The 17,162-nt window shown below is 33.1% G+C and overlaps 4 protein-coding genes across 4 annotated transcripts in view; 3 read left to right on the forward strand and 1 right to left on the reverse strand.

Annotated features, from left to right (window-relative positions):
• The first annotated feature begins 201 nt into the window (after window positions 1–201).
• Window positions 202–7,112, forward strand: LOC132746806 (sushi, von Willebrand factor type A, EGF and pentraxin domain-containing protein 1-like). The gene is made up of 5 exons (XM_060736059.1): window positions 202–791; window positions 1,525–1,707; window positions 4,138–4,314; window positions 5,173–5,313; window positions 5,762–7,112. Exons 2-5 carry the CDS (start codon window positions 1,569–1,571, stop codon window positions 6,034–6,036), a joined length of 732 nt encoding a protein of 243 aa, XP_060592042.1. The 5' UTR covers window positions 202–791; window positions 1,525–1,568; the 3' UTR covers window positions 6,037–7,112.
• A 2,135-nt stretch (window positions 7,113–9,247) lies between these two features.
• LOC132746809 (neurobeachin-like protein 1) overlaps window positions 9,248–17,162 on the forward strand; it is a gene marked incomplete at its 3' end in the record, with an annotated part of 49,468 nt that continues 41,553 nt past the window's right edge. The window contains 1 exon segment of the mRNA XM_060736062.1: window positions 9,248–9,382. Within this exon segment, the coding sequence (XP_060592045.1) occupies window positions 9,323–9,382 (60 nt within the window).
• On the forward strand, window positions 9,907–11,868 carry LOC132746808 (uncharacterized). Its single transcript, XM_060736061.1, has 2 exons — window positions 9,907–10,225; window positions 10,476–11,868. Exons 1-2 carry the CDS (start codon window positions 9,964–9,966, stop codon window positions 11,714–11,716), a joined length of 1,503 nt encoding a protein of 500 aa, XP_060592044.1. The 5' UTR covers window positions 9,907–9,963; the 3' UTR covers window positions 11,717–11,868.
• Window positions 12,057–14,491, reverse strand: LOC132746807 (uncharacterized). The gene is made up of 2 exons (XM_060736060.1): window positions 14,024–14,491; window positions 12,057–13,742 (listed from the first exon to the last, which is right to left on the reverse strand). Exons 1-2 carry the CDS (start codon window positions 14,348–14,350, stop codon window positions 12,207–12,209), a joined length of 1,863 nt encoding a protein of 620 aa, XP_060592043.1. The 5' UTR covers window positions 14,351–14,491; the 3' UTR covers window positions 12,057–12,206.

Here is a 17,162-nt window from a genome sequence, read left to right on the forward strand (position 1 = left end):
ATTTATTTTCAATCTAGTTTGATAACATAACATAAATTGTTCCCTTTCTAGAAAAAGTATCCCTGATGAGCCAAGAAAATAACCATTTCTCCGGCATATAATCTTTCAAAATGTTTTTAAAAAAATACTATGATACTATATTCAATACATGTAAATTTTATTTCGTTAAATAATTGTAATTTATGAACATTTATTGTGCCTTTAATGAAAAAATATCTCCAAATATTTTCGAATTAAGCAAATTTTCCACAGCTGCAAAAGACCTCTCGCATGCTTCTTTTTAAAGAAGAAAACTTGTTATTGGTGATAGCCGCGATGTTCCCACTGGATATTTCGAAACTTTTTTAACGGAAAATGATAATTTTTGCCGAAAGTACACGAACTATTGACGGAAAGGACGCAAAATGTTGAAGAAGCGCGACATTTTACGTGCTTGTCATTGATAAATTTAATGGTATAATTGAATATTTTAATATAGTAATTTGATTACATCTATTGATTGAAATGAAAGTTACGTCAAATATAAATAATGTCACCTCAATTGATCTATTTAGCTTTACATCGAAATTTGAAAGTGCTATTCTTATAAAAAGCCATAATATTATGTCTATTTCTACAGGAATAACAAGTACAAATATCATACAATGTACTATAATTGATATCTGTCAAAATTAAAATGTAATTATAAATTATCATGATCATTTTGGAACTATGTTCTCTATAGCTTCAGGGATGTGATTGTCTCGACGGGTTGACCTGCAATCCTGTAACAAAGACATGCTCAGTAACAGGTATAACTTATATTTAAAAATCTAGTCTTGTATGACATGATGAAATGTTACAATGTCATTTTTATAAACTTTTTGACCAGGATTTTCTTCTTTTGGTTTTCGTTTGTTGTTGTTGTTGTTTTTTCTGCGTAACACAATAAAAGTAAAAAAAAAAACCCAACATTTTAGTGATATATTCAAAAGTTGATTTGATAACATACATACGTGTGAATTTCGTTCGATCTCCAGCTACATTGATGCACATCCGAGGACTTATCGGTAAAGGTTTTACACAGTTTAGTTATTTATCTGGATTTGTATTTGCATACTGATAATAATATGCTTTTTTTATATTTTTTTCACAAAGAAAAAAAAAGACAAACCAACCAAACAAACAATAAAAACACAAAACAAAAAAAAATAGATAAAATAAAATAATAAAACAGTTTACAAAATGCATGCAGTTATTTTTAATACTTAATTAAAACAGTTTACAAAATGCATGCAGTTATTTTTAATACTTAATTAAAACAGTTTACTAATTGCATGCAGTTATTTAATAGTTAATTAAAACAGTTTACAAATTACATACAGTTATTTAATAGTTAATAGAAACAGTTTACAAATTGCATGCAATTATTTAATAGTTAATTGAAACAGTTTACAAATTGCATGAAATAAAATGTATATGAAAATTTCATAATTATATAATTGTTTTTATTAATTAATTAATTTATTAATTATCTATTTACAGAATGCTCGAAGATTGTGGCAACCAATGCTGAAATATTTGGTAACATGCACTCTATCGGTTCACGTGTAAAATTCAGGTGTAACCCGGGATACGTTGACGTGACGAACGTTGATGTGACAAACGTAATGAATGCTGTTTGTGAAGCATCCGGTCAATGGTCATACCTACCAAACTGTATCAGAGGTGACGTCATATAATTAACATATTTAAGTTAGGTACACAGGGGTGGAACCCCAAATGGAAGCATCAGTAAAAAATGTATGTGAATTTCCGCTGCTCCAGATATGCGCTTTTACTCGATATGTGAAGGAGAAAATAGGTCAATCATAGGGTAAGTTTTCAACATTTTGGACATTTATTAAACAAATATTATAAAATTGATATAATATAAATATTATAAAATTCAAAACTTTCTTTAAGAAAATCGAAATATGATTCTACACTCCTGGCTTTCCACCATATTTAACCATTTTTGTTCTTATTTTTATATAACAGTCTTCATTGAGATATTCTTTTCGTCGTGGGTTCTGGTGTGCCTAAAGTATACAGTGCGTATGAGGAAAATGTCGCTAAACGGACTCGAAATACAGAATCTTAACAAAATTTTACCACCAAACGATACAAACCCTAATTAAAATGTTTATTGAGAATGGGCTCAAAATAAATGAATTGCTGGTCAAAATTCCAGTCGAGCTTCATATGTGCTGAAGATATCCATAGGTGATATAGGAAACCATCTACAAAACTGATCATTTTAATTAATAATTGAATAGCCGATCTAAAGAACAATAGAAGTTCCGTAGCTTAGCTGAAAGTACATTATTCCGTGTGTTTGGTAAAAATTTTGAGACCATTCTCAGTAAATGGTTCAATAAGAACTGGTTGAACATCGTTTGGTGCCAAGATTTTGTGAAAACTGTATTTGGCGTCTGTTTACCTACATTTTTTTCATACGCATTGCATATTTTTGGCAGACCAGGACCCAAGACGGGAAGAATTTATTGATGAAGGCTGCATAAAAATCCAAACAAAAATGGGTAAATATTGAGGAAAGCCAGGAGGCTAGATTTACATTTCGATTTTCTTTAAAAAAAAGCTTTGAATTGAATATAAATGTTGAAACCTTACCCTGTTATTGATTCACATATCGAGTAAAAGCTCACATCTGGAGCAGCGGAAATTCACATATATTTTTACCGATGCTCAATTTTGAGATATTTTGAGATCAATATTGGGTTCTACCCCCGTGAAGTATCATCCGACACTCATACGGATCACATTTCCAGAAGGGTGTCTTCTATTTTAATCAATGGGTAACTTATTAATAAGATCTAATTGGTAATCTGAACAACACAGTTCTTTATATATTTGTTTCAAAAGACATACTATTTTAATAATGTGCTCCAGTTTTAAAGATGCCAATCGGATCTTGATTATCAAATTAATTTGGTAATCTTATTACAATGTATTCAAACGCACTTCAAAAGGGTTCAACAATTTCCCGCGCCCACCGTTTATTTAGAAACAAAAACCTCATCTTTTGGTCTAGTCTTGAATAAAAATTGCTTTTTTCGGAAACATGTTGTCTCTGTGCTTTCTGACATTAGGGTACTAAGTATTTCCTTCCGTGAACCCGGGAGCAACGAAACGAAAAGAATGGTTACAATAATTATTGTAGGCTCTTTTTTGATCGAGTCATGAGTAGGAATATCATTTATCATTTCTGGTAACATCAGATTTAGCAGAATTTAAAAAAACAAATCAGCACAAATATATTGGTATTTATGTTCAAAATGGTAACAAAAATGCAAAAGAATAAAACTTGCGCATGCACGAGGATAAAAACGTACATAACTGCGCCGGATAGATGCTTTTGACCACCCACTGTCGCTCGCATGTTTTTATAATATACTTGACTTAAGGTTCAATTTAACAATAGTGTCATGCAATGACGGCCCCGGTACTTTTATTTTAAAAACATTTCTTTCAAACGGCATCGCACAAGCACGAGTAAGCATCGGACAAGCAATGATTTCTTTATACGAAATACAAATAACGAAACGCGGAACACCAACTTAGTCGTATGCTTTTATGCAAGAATATCTCTAGTGCATATTTTACGTACATAAATATCTGCAAAAGCCATTGGACTTATTAAAGAAAACCCACCCTGCGTGCTCGGGCTTTAAATGCGTCCTTGTGCTTCTGCAGATGTAAATGCACAAACAGATCTATGTATTAACCCTCTACTAGTGTTGATATTTTATTTCCTGTTTTCTCTCATCATTTCCATTTGTTTTATTCCATGTATTTTCCTGCATATTATGTTATTTGAATTACTGATACCGTAAATTATAACACCATATTTTATAATACAATTAAAAGATATGCATGTAGCATAATATTTTCGTGTCTGTAGCTCTAATCACATGCTACCACTGGTCAGGAGAAAATCATGATTTAAAAAATTATTTTAGACAGTTTTTCCTGAAATACAAGGTAACTTTAATAATTACAGAAGCTTGTTTAAGTGACAATTGTATACGCAGAAACAAATAAACTAATAACAGTATATCTTTAATCTTAAAATATAAACAACAACAACGACAAAAGATTGCGGTACAGTTCCTAACATTGCAAACGCTCAGGTGATCAGCGGTGGTGTTACAACGACAGAGGGCGCAGTTGTACAATACGAATGTCTATCAGGGTATTCATTCAACGGTAATCCGGGTTACTTGACGTGCACAGCAGACGGTATATGGTTTGATCAAGCTAGTGTCGTCTGCGGTAAGTAAATACATGTATAAAATGATATCATAGACGACTACGTCCTCACAAAACGTAATTAAAAAGATCAAAAGGATATAAAAAAAAACACAGCAGTTTACATAATATTGGCATATTTATTACCCTTTTTGTTACACAACAAATATCGTTTTCGCCTTTTGTTATTGTCGCTGTGAAACGCGGCAAACTACGCGTTATCGTGGGCGCGTTGTCTCCATGTCACTTGTCGCTTGGCTTATATCGAAGGATTGGCTTTTTATCGTGTTGTCGCATGACTCGATGTCATGAACCTCCAAGCGGCAATAAGCTAATTCTTCAATTTGGACCAAGTGACAAGCCGCGGGAAAGCGCACTGTTTGATGTGTTTCCCTGACGATAGTGCGACAAGACCACAAGACGATTACGCGCAGTTTGTCGTGTTGTCGCTAGCGATAATGAGACACGCAACAGTGGAACAAAACAGCCACCATAATATTGCTAATATCAGCCTTTAACAATTTGAGTCAAAACCGAATTGAAATATGCAAATATAAAATATAAAAGTCGATATGGTAACGCTATAACAAGCCCTGAACACGAAGTAATTTGTTGTAAAGGTAGCCAAATGTAAACAAAGTAGTATTTTGACTCCCATACAAAATACCGATTCACTTAAATTATACCATTTGCCAACAGAGAAAAATTAGCACAAGATAGTTCATAACAATAGCTAATAAGTATTTTGTGAAAACTGTAACAAGTTACCAAAAATAAAAGATTTTGAGAATTAAAATTGATATATTATGAGGCATAAATGGGCCTTTAAAAAGAACAGTCTTAACATATTTTACTGAGCAATATTTCTGTTTTTATTTACAGTTCCATTGATAAGTATTGGAGGCTCATGTAGCAGTCATTCAGACTGCACACTAACAAACGGAGTTTGTGATGGTGAAAGTGGTAAATGCTTTTGTAGCCCTTTATACCGTTACAAGCCGGAAATTAACGATTGCTTCCAAGGTGAATGTTTTGATATTCTTTAGAGACTCTAAACCATTGATTAAAGGCATTCGTGTTAAATCAAAACTAAAATAAAACGTTTCCTATCAAATATATTACATCGCTGTTCCGTTATGATTTCACAGAAATTGACTTATAATCATTTGTTCAATTTAGGTACTTTGGTATGATTTTATCAAAGTATATAAAACTACTGAAGATTGGCTAGTCCATTTTCCATGCAAAGGATAAGGCCTTCAAGGTCAATAAATGGAAAAAGTTCAGGACAACATACAAATTATGTTTGTAAAATGAGTAGTGCCTGTCTTTACATATCTTTAATTAGTTTTATTCATATTCGTATGTTTATCGATGAATACCATCATACTGATTAAGTTATATTCTAAGCAGTTATTGATATTATAATCATTTTTTATTATTGTTCATGTGCTTCTCATGTGTATTCCAGAATGCACCTCTTTCACTAGTACATTTACAGCCTTTGCGAATACTGGCGTGTATGGCTACAACGCTTTAGGTTCTTCTTCTATTGATACTCCAAGTCAATGCGAAGATTTATGTAGGAGTGATCCTAATTGTCTCTCGTTTGAGGTATGGGAAGACGATGGCAGCCTTAGATGTAACAGAGGGACAGTAGCTTACTTAAATATACTCGATGGTGATCCGGGCAGTGTGCTCACTGGTGAATCCTGGATCACTATTTATAACAGAGACTGTATATAATACTACTGAAACAAACTGGCCGTGCTACGTTGCCTAGTCGGGATAAATTTCAAATTTTATACATTTTGTAATTATGAAGTATTCACTGTTCTATTTCTGACATGCACACTAGAACAATGTACATTAAAATTCTCGGTTCCAAATTATATCGACTATATTTAACTTTTGGCTCTAAGTTTAGGAGCAAACGTAAGCCTCTTTATGGTACAATGATTATGGAAGAGGTATACTCAGCATTCGAGTGAATACTTGGAGAGGATTGTATATTCAGTGGATGCCCATCGGCTTTACACGGTCACTTTCAGAAATGGTTTTGTTGAAATGAAATAAATAGTATATATAATTTTCCCCCATGATATATCATGTTCGTATTCATAATGTGGTCATTCGGAACACCTTATCGATAACAAATTGTTACTGGAAGCTGCGATGGTAATGATGCCTCATTTATTAACTGACTTACTGTTTGCAGACCACCAATACCTGTCTAGGAAGCTCTGTCAAATGGATAACGCCAAACATTTCATGAAAGTTTCGAAAACAAGGCTGTGCAGGCATGAGCTAGTTTATGTTATGATGCGTTTTCCATCATGGCTGACTGTAATAAGTACAGACACAGTAATAAAAATCTTGAATGAATTATTTTTTCTCGGGGTCCAAAATGATCTAAGTGTGAATAATATACATATCTTACAAATTTAAATTATGATTATGCACTATGTGGAAATTGCATATGGTATATATACAGTGCATACATATACACTTCACATATTTTCTACATATACTATATTATGAATTACACATTTGTAAACGATTGACGGATTAATAAATAATTCTCTTCTTAACATTAATAGATAGCCATGCCATATGAAATATTGTAAATATTCACACTAAGCATTCGATAACAGCATGCATAATGAATTTGATTTTTATGCATTTCAAGAATCGCATATCAGTAAATGTAGTTTATATCTATAAAATAATAAAATAATCCTTGAACTTATTGTGTTGTTCATTTAAGTTTACATTGTTTATCTCTCTTGGCAATATCTTTGACAGTTTTACACTTTAGCAAAAATGACAGATTTCGTGTAATTTTATTGAATGTATAGATCATCTAAATCTTATTAAATAAAATTGAATTTCATCAAATTAATTTTGTTATAACTGTTGCTTGAATACATGTTTATATATTTTTTCAATTAAATGTCGCACGCAGTCTCTCGGTGTATTTTATCATGAATATTTCTATATTTCTTTTAATATAAATCTCTTATTTTATCACGGCTGTAAAAAATTGTGATTTTATTTATAAATAAATAGAATCTTCAATGGCTTTTTCCCCAACAAAAATATGTTTGTATCATAAACAAAGACGTTAAAATATAAATACACTAACGTATTTATAATTCTCTGTTATAAATGACATCGAGATGGGCCAAATGATGATGGAATGGAACTTTGTAATTCTAACGAGACTGCTAGAAAACGCTAAATAATGTATATTGCAGTACATGTCCCCGCGAGGAGTTTGACATTAATTGAAGATAGGTAGTTTTTCAAAATTTATTCAATACTGCCATTGTTCATAAGAACATGTGACAAAAAATAAAATAGTGAACATGTAACAACCGACACGCAGATATATATATATAAAACAGGAGAATGGGTGGCAATTATATTGTACCCGTAAAATAAAATAAAGATATGACTAGATTCTTTATTATAATATAATAACATGAATTTTAAGTTCATTAACACATGATTTCTAGGAGACCAAAGATACAATATCATACTTAAAATTTGTATGTGGTAATTATTTCTTTACAAAATAAATCATGTTATTTTAATGTAATTTGATTTACTATTCATTAAGATTTAAGATTTATTTAAGATTTTTTAAAGATTTATTCAATACTGTTATTGTTCATAAGAGCATGTGACATAAAATATTAAAAAAAATGTGAACATGTTACAACCGGAACACAGAAAGATATACATAAAAGGGTACAGGTATTTATTTCTTTATAAAACAAAGCAAGGGTATTTTTAATGTGATTTGATTTTACTATTCATAAGATCAGAGTAGTATTATACTTACTGGTACATAGAAATCTAAGATATCTGGTGCTAAAATTATCGTGCCGTGTCAGTGAAACCTCATGCATGGACAAACGTTTGATTGAGAAATGGGTATTTAAATTAGTCTGAATATGTCTGTGTATAAAAGGGAACGACGCAGAAAATACATACTAAGTAACATAAATCTCAGGTATTTGGCACTAATTAAGGACGTCAAATCTCTGGACAAATGTTTAGTTGAAGTATTTTTGGGAAATAGATATTTGAAACATGTTTGGTACATTGTACAAGTCGGATCGTAATGATAGTAACATTTTTTCTCTCAGATATCTGGTTTTGAAGTGTTTTATCGTTTCAGTAAGACCTCTCGGGTCAACAGTTGATTAAAAATAATATAATTATGGTTGAAGTTAAAACTTAAAAAGTTAATTACTAGTACACAGAAAATTCGGATATCTGGTACTAAGGATGCTATATTTATAAGGCAAATAATTAATGATGAACTGTTTGTTATGTATGTTTTAAGAATTGAATTTTGTGAAAGAGATCGTTGAAACACAAAAATAAGGGAATAAATGATAGGTGTACTTCTTTTATTGATTTAGGTTGAAAAAAAGTTTTGAGAAAATAAATTGTTTCTTGGATATATATATTTTTTGAATGATTTTAGAAATAGATTAAGATTGTGATCATGCATTGAATGTTGTTTTTTGTTGTTTTCCGATCATAAGTATAAGTATCCCGAGAAAAATTACATGTACAAAGTATTTGCATTTAAGAATATCAAGATTATCAAGATTTTATTTTGTAGAAATAGAATAATAATCATCCGCTCAGTACACGCTACAATTATATTTATATTATAATGGTATAACAAACTTACATAGATGTTCAAGTTCTTTGGATACTTTGACACACAGATGCAGCCAGATAGATTTATCTGAGCAGCTTTTACTTATCCACTCAATAGGAAATCAGGATGTGATCCCATCTCACCAGGTCAAACATCAATATTTTTCGGTTAGGGCAATGACGACCACAGAACGCGAAAAATGTAGTTAAGAGTCTTGTTGGTAGTTCATATTCTTTACCTTTATTTAATGATTCGGATTCTTCTGATATTGTCCTAGTTGCGGAAGTGCTGGATAAAATTCTCCAAAATTGTCAATAAAATGATTATTTGGAAATACATGATTTAGCAGAAATGGAAGAGTTGAGTTCAAAAGAGAGATTGTTTCAGTTTTGGATGATTTATACGACGAAGGTACTGTCATGACTTCTTTTTTTCTAATTTTGCCTACAAATTCTCTGAAAGACAAAAAATTTTTTTTTTAGCGAAATAGCTGTCCTACAAATCTTAGTCGTGCCAAAGCTTGATTCTGAGATATTTTTGTTCTGGGGCAGAATCTCGCTTTAACGTCAAAACCAAAAGGAGACTTTTCTGTGGATTTCGATGTTAATGTGATAATGCATCCAAATTTTTATTTAAACTAAGAATTTACGATATGACAAAATATCGAATATGATTTCTTCAACAATATAATTCTAAGGAATTAAGAGCACAAAGTAAACCATGTTAGTTTCATATCACTGTCTCATTTGTGTACCAAGGCGCTACAGTAATGTATTATGTACGCTAAAAATTGGTATTTTTTTCATTAAAATACATGTACATATGATACAAGTAAATAATAGTCTCTGTTGATGAAAATAATCCCATAAGAGCTGATTTTAAGAAAATAATATTCATATTCGGTTCTCCCGTTCATATTCGCGAATATGAATTGAGATATTTCGTGTGACGTCACAAACGGAAGCGGCCGCCATTTTGAAGGCTTCCCCCAGATGATTCATCGACACGTTTCAGTTACTGTACTATTTTTAGCAAATATGGTGATTAAGTGTTCTATATTTGGCTGTGTAAATAGGAAAGACAGAGAGAATGACCTACATTATTATCGTATACCTAAGGTGATCACGAGGCAAGGGTTAGAATGTGAGAAATTAAGTTCTGATCGGCAACGCGTATGGCTTGCAAGAATAGGACAGGACTTCACAAACAAAAACATGGATAATGTCCGTGTATGTTCAGCTCATTTCGTCAGCGGTACGTTATTAAATTTCTTTAGAAATAAGATAAACAATATTAGTTATATATTTCAGTAGTTTTTGCACCAACTTGAACTTCAAAGCTGTGTATGCCTGGCCGTTTTGAAATTTTCAAATGTATCTAGATATTTTGTTACAAAACCTGATCTATACTGTATACATGTATATATTTTAAACCACTGTTCACATGATAGCTAAGTGTCAATCCTTTCAGTTTTATTTTAATTTTATTCTTTTTATTTTTACAGGTGAGAAAGCCTATTTGCATGACCATTTGAATCCTGACTGGGCACCAAGTGTGAATTTGGGTGGTAGGCCTGCCAGTACACCTGTCAACACAAATAGATTTCAGCGCCAGGTTTCAAGGAAAAGGCGTCTGGTTGAATTTGAACTTCCTGAGGAGACAAACTTAGTTGACGACCATGTGTATAGTAAGGCTATTGAACATGTAGATGTAGAGGAAGAAAACACAGGTGTTTCAGTTCAAACTGATTTAGACGCCCCTTTAATGCATGCCCATTTTGAGGAAATACAAAAGTTAAGAAGTGAGAAATGTGAACTTGAGTTAACAGTTAATTCATTGGATAAGTTTGATGTTGAATTCTTCAGGGGCAATGATGACAGGGTGAAACATTTAACTGGATTACCATCATTTTTGATGATACAACTTTTGTTTGAATTTATAGAACCTTATTTACCAAATTGTGTTGTTCTGAGCAAATTCAAGCTGATGACAATGACATTAATGAAATTACGAATGAACCTGTCAAACATATTCTTAAGTTATGTTTTCGGAATAAATCAATCGTCTGTTTCAAGATTGTTCATAAAAACCATTGATGTGATGTTTAAAAGAATGAAAAAACTTATTAAGTGGCCAGAAAGAGAAACACTTAGGAAAACAATGCCAATGGAATTCCGTAAATACTTTGGGAATAAATGTGCCGTGATTATTGATTGTTTCAAGGTATTTATAGAAAAACCGACAGGACTGAAAGCCCGTGCACAAACCTGGTCATCTTACAAACACCACCATACCATCAAATATTTAATCGGGATCACGCCACAGGGTAGTGTTTCGTACATTTCGGATGGATGGGGTGGAAGGGTTAGTGACAAGCACATTACCGAAAATAGTGGTTTTTTAAGTAAATTGTTACCAGGTGACCTTGTGCTGGCTGATCGTGGTTTTGATGTGAAGGAAAGTGTAGGGTCTGTCTGTGCGGAGGTGAAAATACCTGCTTTTACCAAAGGAAAGGACCAACTATCAGCGTTGGACATTGAGTCAACAAGAAAACTGGCCCACTGCCGAATTCATGTAGAAAGAGTTATTGGGTCTGTACGACAAAAATATACTATTTTAAATGGTTGTTTACCTATCAATTTTTTAATGACAAAGGACAGTGAGGGTATAACCACTATGGATAAAGTAGTAACTGTGGCTTGTGGATTGGTAAATCTATGTGATTCCGTAGTGGATTTTAACTAAAAATGGAGAACATATTGTATATTTTTCTTATATGCTTGACTTAATTCTTCATTGTTGTCAATGTATATCATGATATGCTTATTAAAAGTTACAAAGTGCAACAAAATCAACAAGTTTTAAATTTTTTCAGGACATTTAATAAGTAGCAAACATATATATATATAAATAACATTATATTATATTAAAATCTATCAAGGCATATCTATAAGATATATAAATCCATTTTTTTGCACAAGAAAAAATAGAACTATAAGTATCATGTATTAGGTTGAACTTGAACATTACAACTTTAATTAGATTTGTGTTAATCTGTAGGTGTACTGATTTAATCAAATTAATGTTATTCATCCAGTGTCATATTATTCACTTTTCTCTTTCTCAATGTGACATCAATAATATGATTATTTCATATCATGATTAAAGAAATGTAAATATCATAGTTGCTTCTTGTTCTCCTTAAGTTCAGGTTTCCATAACTTTCAAGAATCAATTAACATTTGCATTCCTTGCAATACCAGTCACCACGAGGTTTACGCTTAATTCCCACACACTGATAGTGAAACCATTCATTGTTGCAGTTCTGATTGTCGCAGGCAATCATTTTTCCGTAAGCTTCTTTCTGGCAAAAGCAGTATAGTTCTTTGGATTCATTGGACTGATCGTCCCGACTGCTGTTTGAACAAACCGCTGAAAGAACTGATTTTGGTGGTGTGCTACAAGAGGCTGTTGGTTTCAATGTCTGACTTAAAGTAGGAAAACGTGTGTAATATTTTCCTACAAGTTCCGGAAGGATTCCCACATTGAAGATATTTTTGGCGCTAAACGTTATTTTTTCCCAAACAACCTGGTCAAACATGATCTGTTCAACATGGATATCATTTTCTGTCCACACAATGAAATAGCCAAATTCGAGATTTGAACAGCCCAATTGAGTTTGTATTTGGTAATAATATTGATGGTTTGTTTTCAAACATTTATCACCACTGTCATCAGTTACCAAGTAGTCACACTTGTCAAGACCCTCATTCCTAAGATTAAATGGACACTTTACCTCTACAGTTGCTTTTCCACAGCAGTCACATGAAAAAACACCATCTGGCGATGCTCCTATAAATGGGAATTTAGTAGAAATTATGAATCCTGAACTTTCTAAACATACATTTTCATGGCTTTCCATCATGAGCTTATTGAAAGCCTTTAATGCGTTTTTTTCATTATCATTTCCCCACTTTGTTGCTTGATTTTTAAAGGTGTTAGTCCCAGGGTAGCAGATTCTTTTGATCAAGGAGGAAGAAGGGTCATTTGGGTCACTTGTACACACAGCCTTTGCCTGTGATGCTGTTACCCGTCCAGCACGGAACGTATTCCAGAATTTGGATAGAGACTGTTCACGTGTTACATTTTCAACAGCATCCTTCTGTTGAGCATCACATGTTATTGCATTCATTAAAGGGGCACAATGTTTTTTCAGTTCAATGTGGGTCATGGTCATACAATTGTCATCTTTTAGTTCAGTCAATACTTTGGGGAAGTCTTCACTTATTGCCTTTGGTATAAATTTTTCACAATGTGGCTCAACTATTGATAAGATGGCAGAAGTGGGGTTACATTTAGCTAATTTTCTATAGAAAATGTCCATGTCTTCATCAGTAGCCTCTGGTGTGCGGTCTTCTCTAGGCAACTTTGGCGTCTGACATACAGTGCCTGGACTGGATATAGCATCCAGGGACTGCTCAAACTTACGTTTAGCTGTTGCTGCTGAAGTGAAGTCAATGTTCTTTAAAGGCTCATAACTTACTTTTTTCATATCGGATGGCAACAACCAATATGCCTTTTCATCAGTTACAGTTTTAGAGTCCCTTATGCGTACAGTTGCATCTATGGCGAAAAGCAGTGCGGCTATATGTGTACATGCCTCTCCTAGTCCTGCCATACAATTACAATGAGCAGCAGCCACTGTCCCAGACTTTTCTGCTACAACCCATGGTCGCAATGGCTTCTCACTTAAACGTTGGGAATGAAGGACCTGAAATAAACAAGACATACTAAAATCTAGCTAGATATTTTTCCAACATAAAAAGAATTTGAACCCGGATAACCCAGTCTGACTCTGAAGTTCAGCGTTTAGAGAGAAAAATGGTTTGAAATCTATGACCTTAACCGCTCTGCCACAATTAAAGATATATATACTGAATATAATTAAGAGCAATACAATCAGATTGAGATGATTATAAAATATATTCAATGAATAAGTTATTAATTAATATAAAAATGTTCAGTAAGTGCATATTTTCATAATTTACAGACCTTGGCTATCACAACTATGTATCCATTGCACTCAGCTACTGACTTTTCCCTCACCCAGCCGTTCACAAACTGGTTATATGCTTCTAAACCTTTATAGCTTTTTAAATCTTCTTTAGTGTAAGCACTAGGTGTCCAAAGAAGGTAATTTACAATGTCAATATATGTTACTGTTGGTAATAATGAAACATCACTCGACCACTTTGATATCTGATAAGGATCAGTACCCCCGAGCAAGTTTATCTTGTCATCGTAACGATTTAATTCTGTTCCACTCAATCCATCACGATATGAAAGTATAGCTGTCAAAGCTTTTTTATCACTTGCCATTATCTGATTATCGCGTGTAAACTGTTGTAAACAAATAAAATATTATCAGCTGATTCATATGACTCATGGAAATTCCATTTGGGCCTTCAAAATGGCCGACTTCCGGTTAGCGATCTCATTTTAGCAGGTGCGTGAAATACCTCAATTCATATTAGGTATTTAGTCACGCTGCTAAAAATTGATATTGTTCAGTACCGTTCGTGAATGTTGTCAATTTTTCTTTTCTTTTTTGCGTTGCTAAAGAAATATGAAAAACTATTAAACAGTGTCAATTATTCTTTAATGTTATTATTAATTATATTTCTTGCTACATTAAAATAAATCACCAGGAAAAAATCTTTAGATTTTTTTACAATTGATTGAAATCTTTAATTATGTTAGTCACAACTTGCTGGTATTAAAAACAGCAACTCCTTGCCTAGGAAAGATTTGTTTTCGAAATGTGCATTAATTATGCTTTGAAATTTTTTTGAATTAAAATGGTAAATTCTTGCGTCAATTTTTCATTCCTCAACAGTTTTCAGAAAAGTAAAACTCCTTACTCCAAGCGCCATTTTTCGTTTGTCTGTATCTGAAAGAACCTGTGTGTACCATATCAAAAACTCAAACAATTATTGAAAAAAAAAAAAAAACTGAAGAGGCGCTGCAATTTCTTACCGATTTTATAAGGTCACTGGGGCCTTAAGTTCAAAAGCTTGTCTGCTCAATTGCTTAAGAATGCTTTAGTTAACAGTCTTCATATTTGGTATTGAGTAGTATGACTAGTAGATGACCCGTATTGTTTTGAGGTCAATAGGTCAAAGGTCATGGTCAGAAGGGTCTTGACTGAAAAAGTTTATCCGCCCAATAACTTAATAATCCTTTGACCTACAGTCTTCATATTTGGCATGGAGGTTGATCATGACCATTAAGTGTTCCCTAATGATTTTGAAGTCAATGGGTTAAAGGTCAAGGTCACAAGGGCCTTAAGTTCAAAAAGCTTGTCGCTCAATTGCTTGAAAATGTTTTGGTTAACAGTCTTAATATTTATCGAGGTTGGTTATGATTATAAGATGACCCCTATTGGTTTTTAGGTCAAATGTCAAGGTCACTGGGGCTTTTACTGCAATAAGCTTGTCTGCTCAAATGCTTAAGAATGCCTTGGCCACAGTATTGATTTTGACGTTTTCACATTTGAAGCATATAGTTATGTTCTCATATATTCATCATAAAACACCCACAGGCAAAGCCACATGAATGGAGTGCAGTTTCAGTTTTGTGTTCAGTAGGTCAAAGGTAAAGATCATTTTGATCTTTGCCGCTAAAAACATGTAGAATACATAACTTAGTAAGGCACTGGCTTAATACCCTCAAATTTTGCTGTGAGGTTGTCCTTGAGCTCTGAATGACCACTGTTGATTCTGACAAAGTGGTATGCTGGGATATGCATGCCATGACAGTGGCAGTTCTAGTTTTTTAATTCAGGATTATTTTCCAGGATTTTGGGAAAATGACCCATACCCATGGAATTTAGAATTTCAGCGATGTTTTGTTAAAAATTGGGGGGAAAATGCATGATTGAAATTTGGCAGTAATTTAAGAAAAGTTGAGTAAAGACTTGAGATTTGGGAATGATCTTTATTTGTGATTCTGTTTCAGCATCTTAGAAATCTGTATTTGAATAATGATGTATTGGAGTAAATATGCATACCAATCATTTAAAGGAGCATGAATTGAATGACGGTGTGTATATTGTTAATACATTTCGGCCTTCTGTCTTTCCGTCTGTCCGTACAAACTCAAGTGACATTATGGGTTTGAATATCCATGTTCATTCAATACAGATCAGTGCTTTTTTTTTCACAAGTTAGGGAAGCAGCCCAGCCTTTAATTTTTGGGAAAAAATACACAGTATATTTGCAAAAGGGGAAGAAAAATCTTGATGTAAATTCAATTTTGGGGGAAAACTGCATCATTTTAAAGAATTTTTCTTTGGGGAAGCAGCCCTATACCAGCAGTTTTTGTAACTTCCAGGGTTTAAGTACAAGTCACATGTCTTGTTTACAAACTACTTGGTGATTCTTTTGGTATCTAAATTTCGTTCAACATATTCATATATATAGATAATTAAGCTTCAAACCCAAACTATATAAAATTTATACAGAAATACATCCTGGGACTTTAAAAAATGTCATTTTAGTGTGATTTGAGTACATAGGATCATTTTTCATTAATTTGCCTGAGAATCCATTTAAGAAAAATCTAAGAACATTGTGTTCCAACTGAATAGGGCAGACACTGCAGACCATTATTATGATCCAAAGAATTGAATTGGACAAACAATGCAGACCATGATGATGATCAAAGGAACTGAAGAAGATAAACAGTGCAGACCATTATTATGACCAAATGTACTGAATAGGATGAACATTGCAGACCATTATGATGATCAAAGGAACTGAATAGGGCAAACAGTAAAGACCATTATGATGATCAAAGGAACTGAATAGGGCAAACAGTGCAGACCAATATTATGATCAAAGGAACTGGATAGGGCAAACAGTGCAGACCATTATGATGATCAAAGGAACTGAATAGGGCGAACAGTGCAGACCATTATGATGATCAAAGGAACTGAATAGGGCAAACAGTGCAGACCATGATGATGATGATCAAAGGAACTGAAGAGGATAAACAGTGCAAACCATTATTATGACCAAATGAACTGAACAGGGTGTACTGTGCAGACCAATATTGTGATCAAAGGAACTGAATAGGGCAAACAGTGCAGACCATTATGATAATCAAAGGAACTGAATAGGGCAAACAGTGC

Source organism: Ruditapes philippinarum, unplaced genomic scaffold (genome assembly GCF_026571515.1).
Source record: "Ruditapes philippinarum isolate M1 unplaced genomic scaffold, ASM2657151v2 ctg5267_1_1_1_1, whole genome shotgun sequence".
Taxonomy (NCBI): domain Eukaryota; kingdom Metazoa; phylum Mollusca; class Bivalvia; order Venerida; family Veneridae; genus Ruditapes; species Ruditapes philippinarum.

Bases quoted from the DNA above. Each gene is read 5' to 3' on its own strand.
- LOC132746806 (XM_060736059.1), top strand. From the start codon at position 1,569: ATGCACTCTATCGGTTCACGTGTAAAATTCAGGTGTAACCCGGGATAC. The intron at 4,315-5,172 runs GTAAGTAAATAC...TTTTATTTACAG, and splicing joins TCAAGCTAGTGTCGTCTGCG to TTCCATTGATAAGTATTGGA. The intron at 5,314-5,761 runs GTGAATGTTTTG...TGTGTATTCCAG, and splicing joins AATTAACGATTGCTTCCAAG to AATGCACCTCTTTCACTAGT.
- LOC132746808 (XM_060736061.1), top strand. From the start codon at position 9,964: ATGATTCATCGACACGTTTCAGTTACTGTACTATTTTTAGCAAATATG. The intron at 10,226-10,475 runs GTACGTTATTAA...TTATTTTTACAG, and splicing joins TTCAGCTCATTTCGTCAGCG to GTGAGAAAGCCTATTTGCAT.
- LOC132746807 (XM_060736060.1), bottom strand. From the start codon at position 14,350: ATGGCAAGTGATAAAAAAGCTTTGACAGCTATACTTTCATATCGTGAT. The intron at 13,743-14,023 runs GTCTGTAAATTA...TGTTTATTTCAG, and splicing joins ACATAGTTGTGATAGCCAAG to GTCCTTCATTCCCAACGTTT.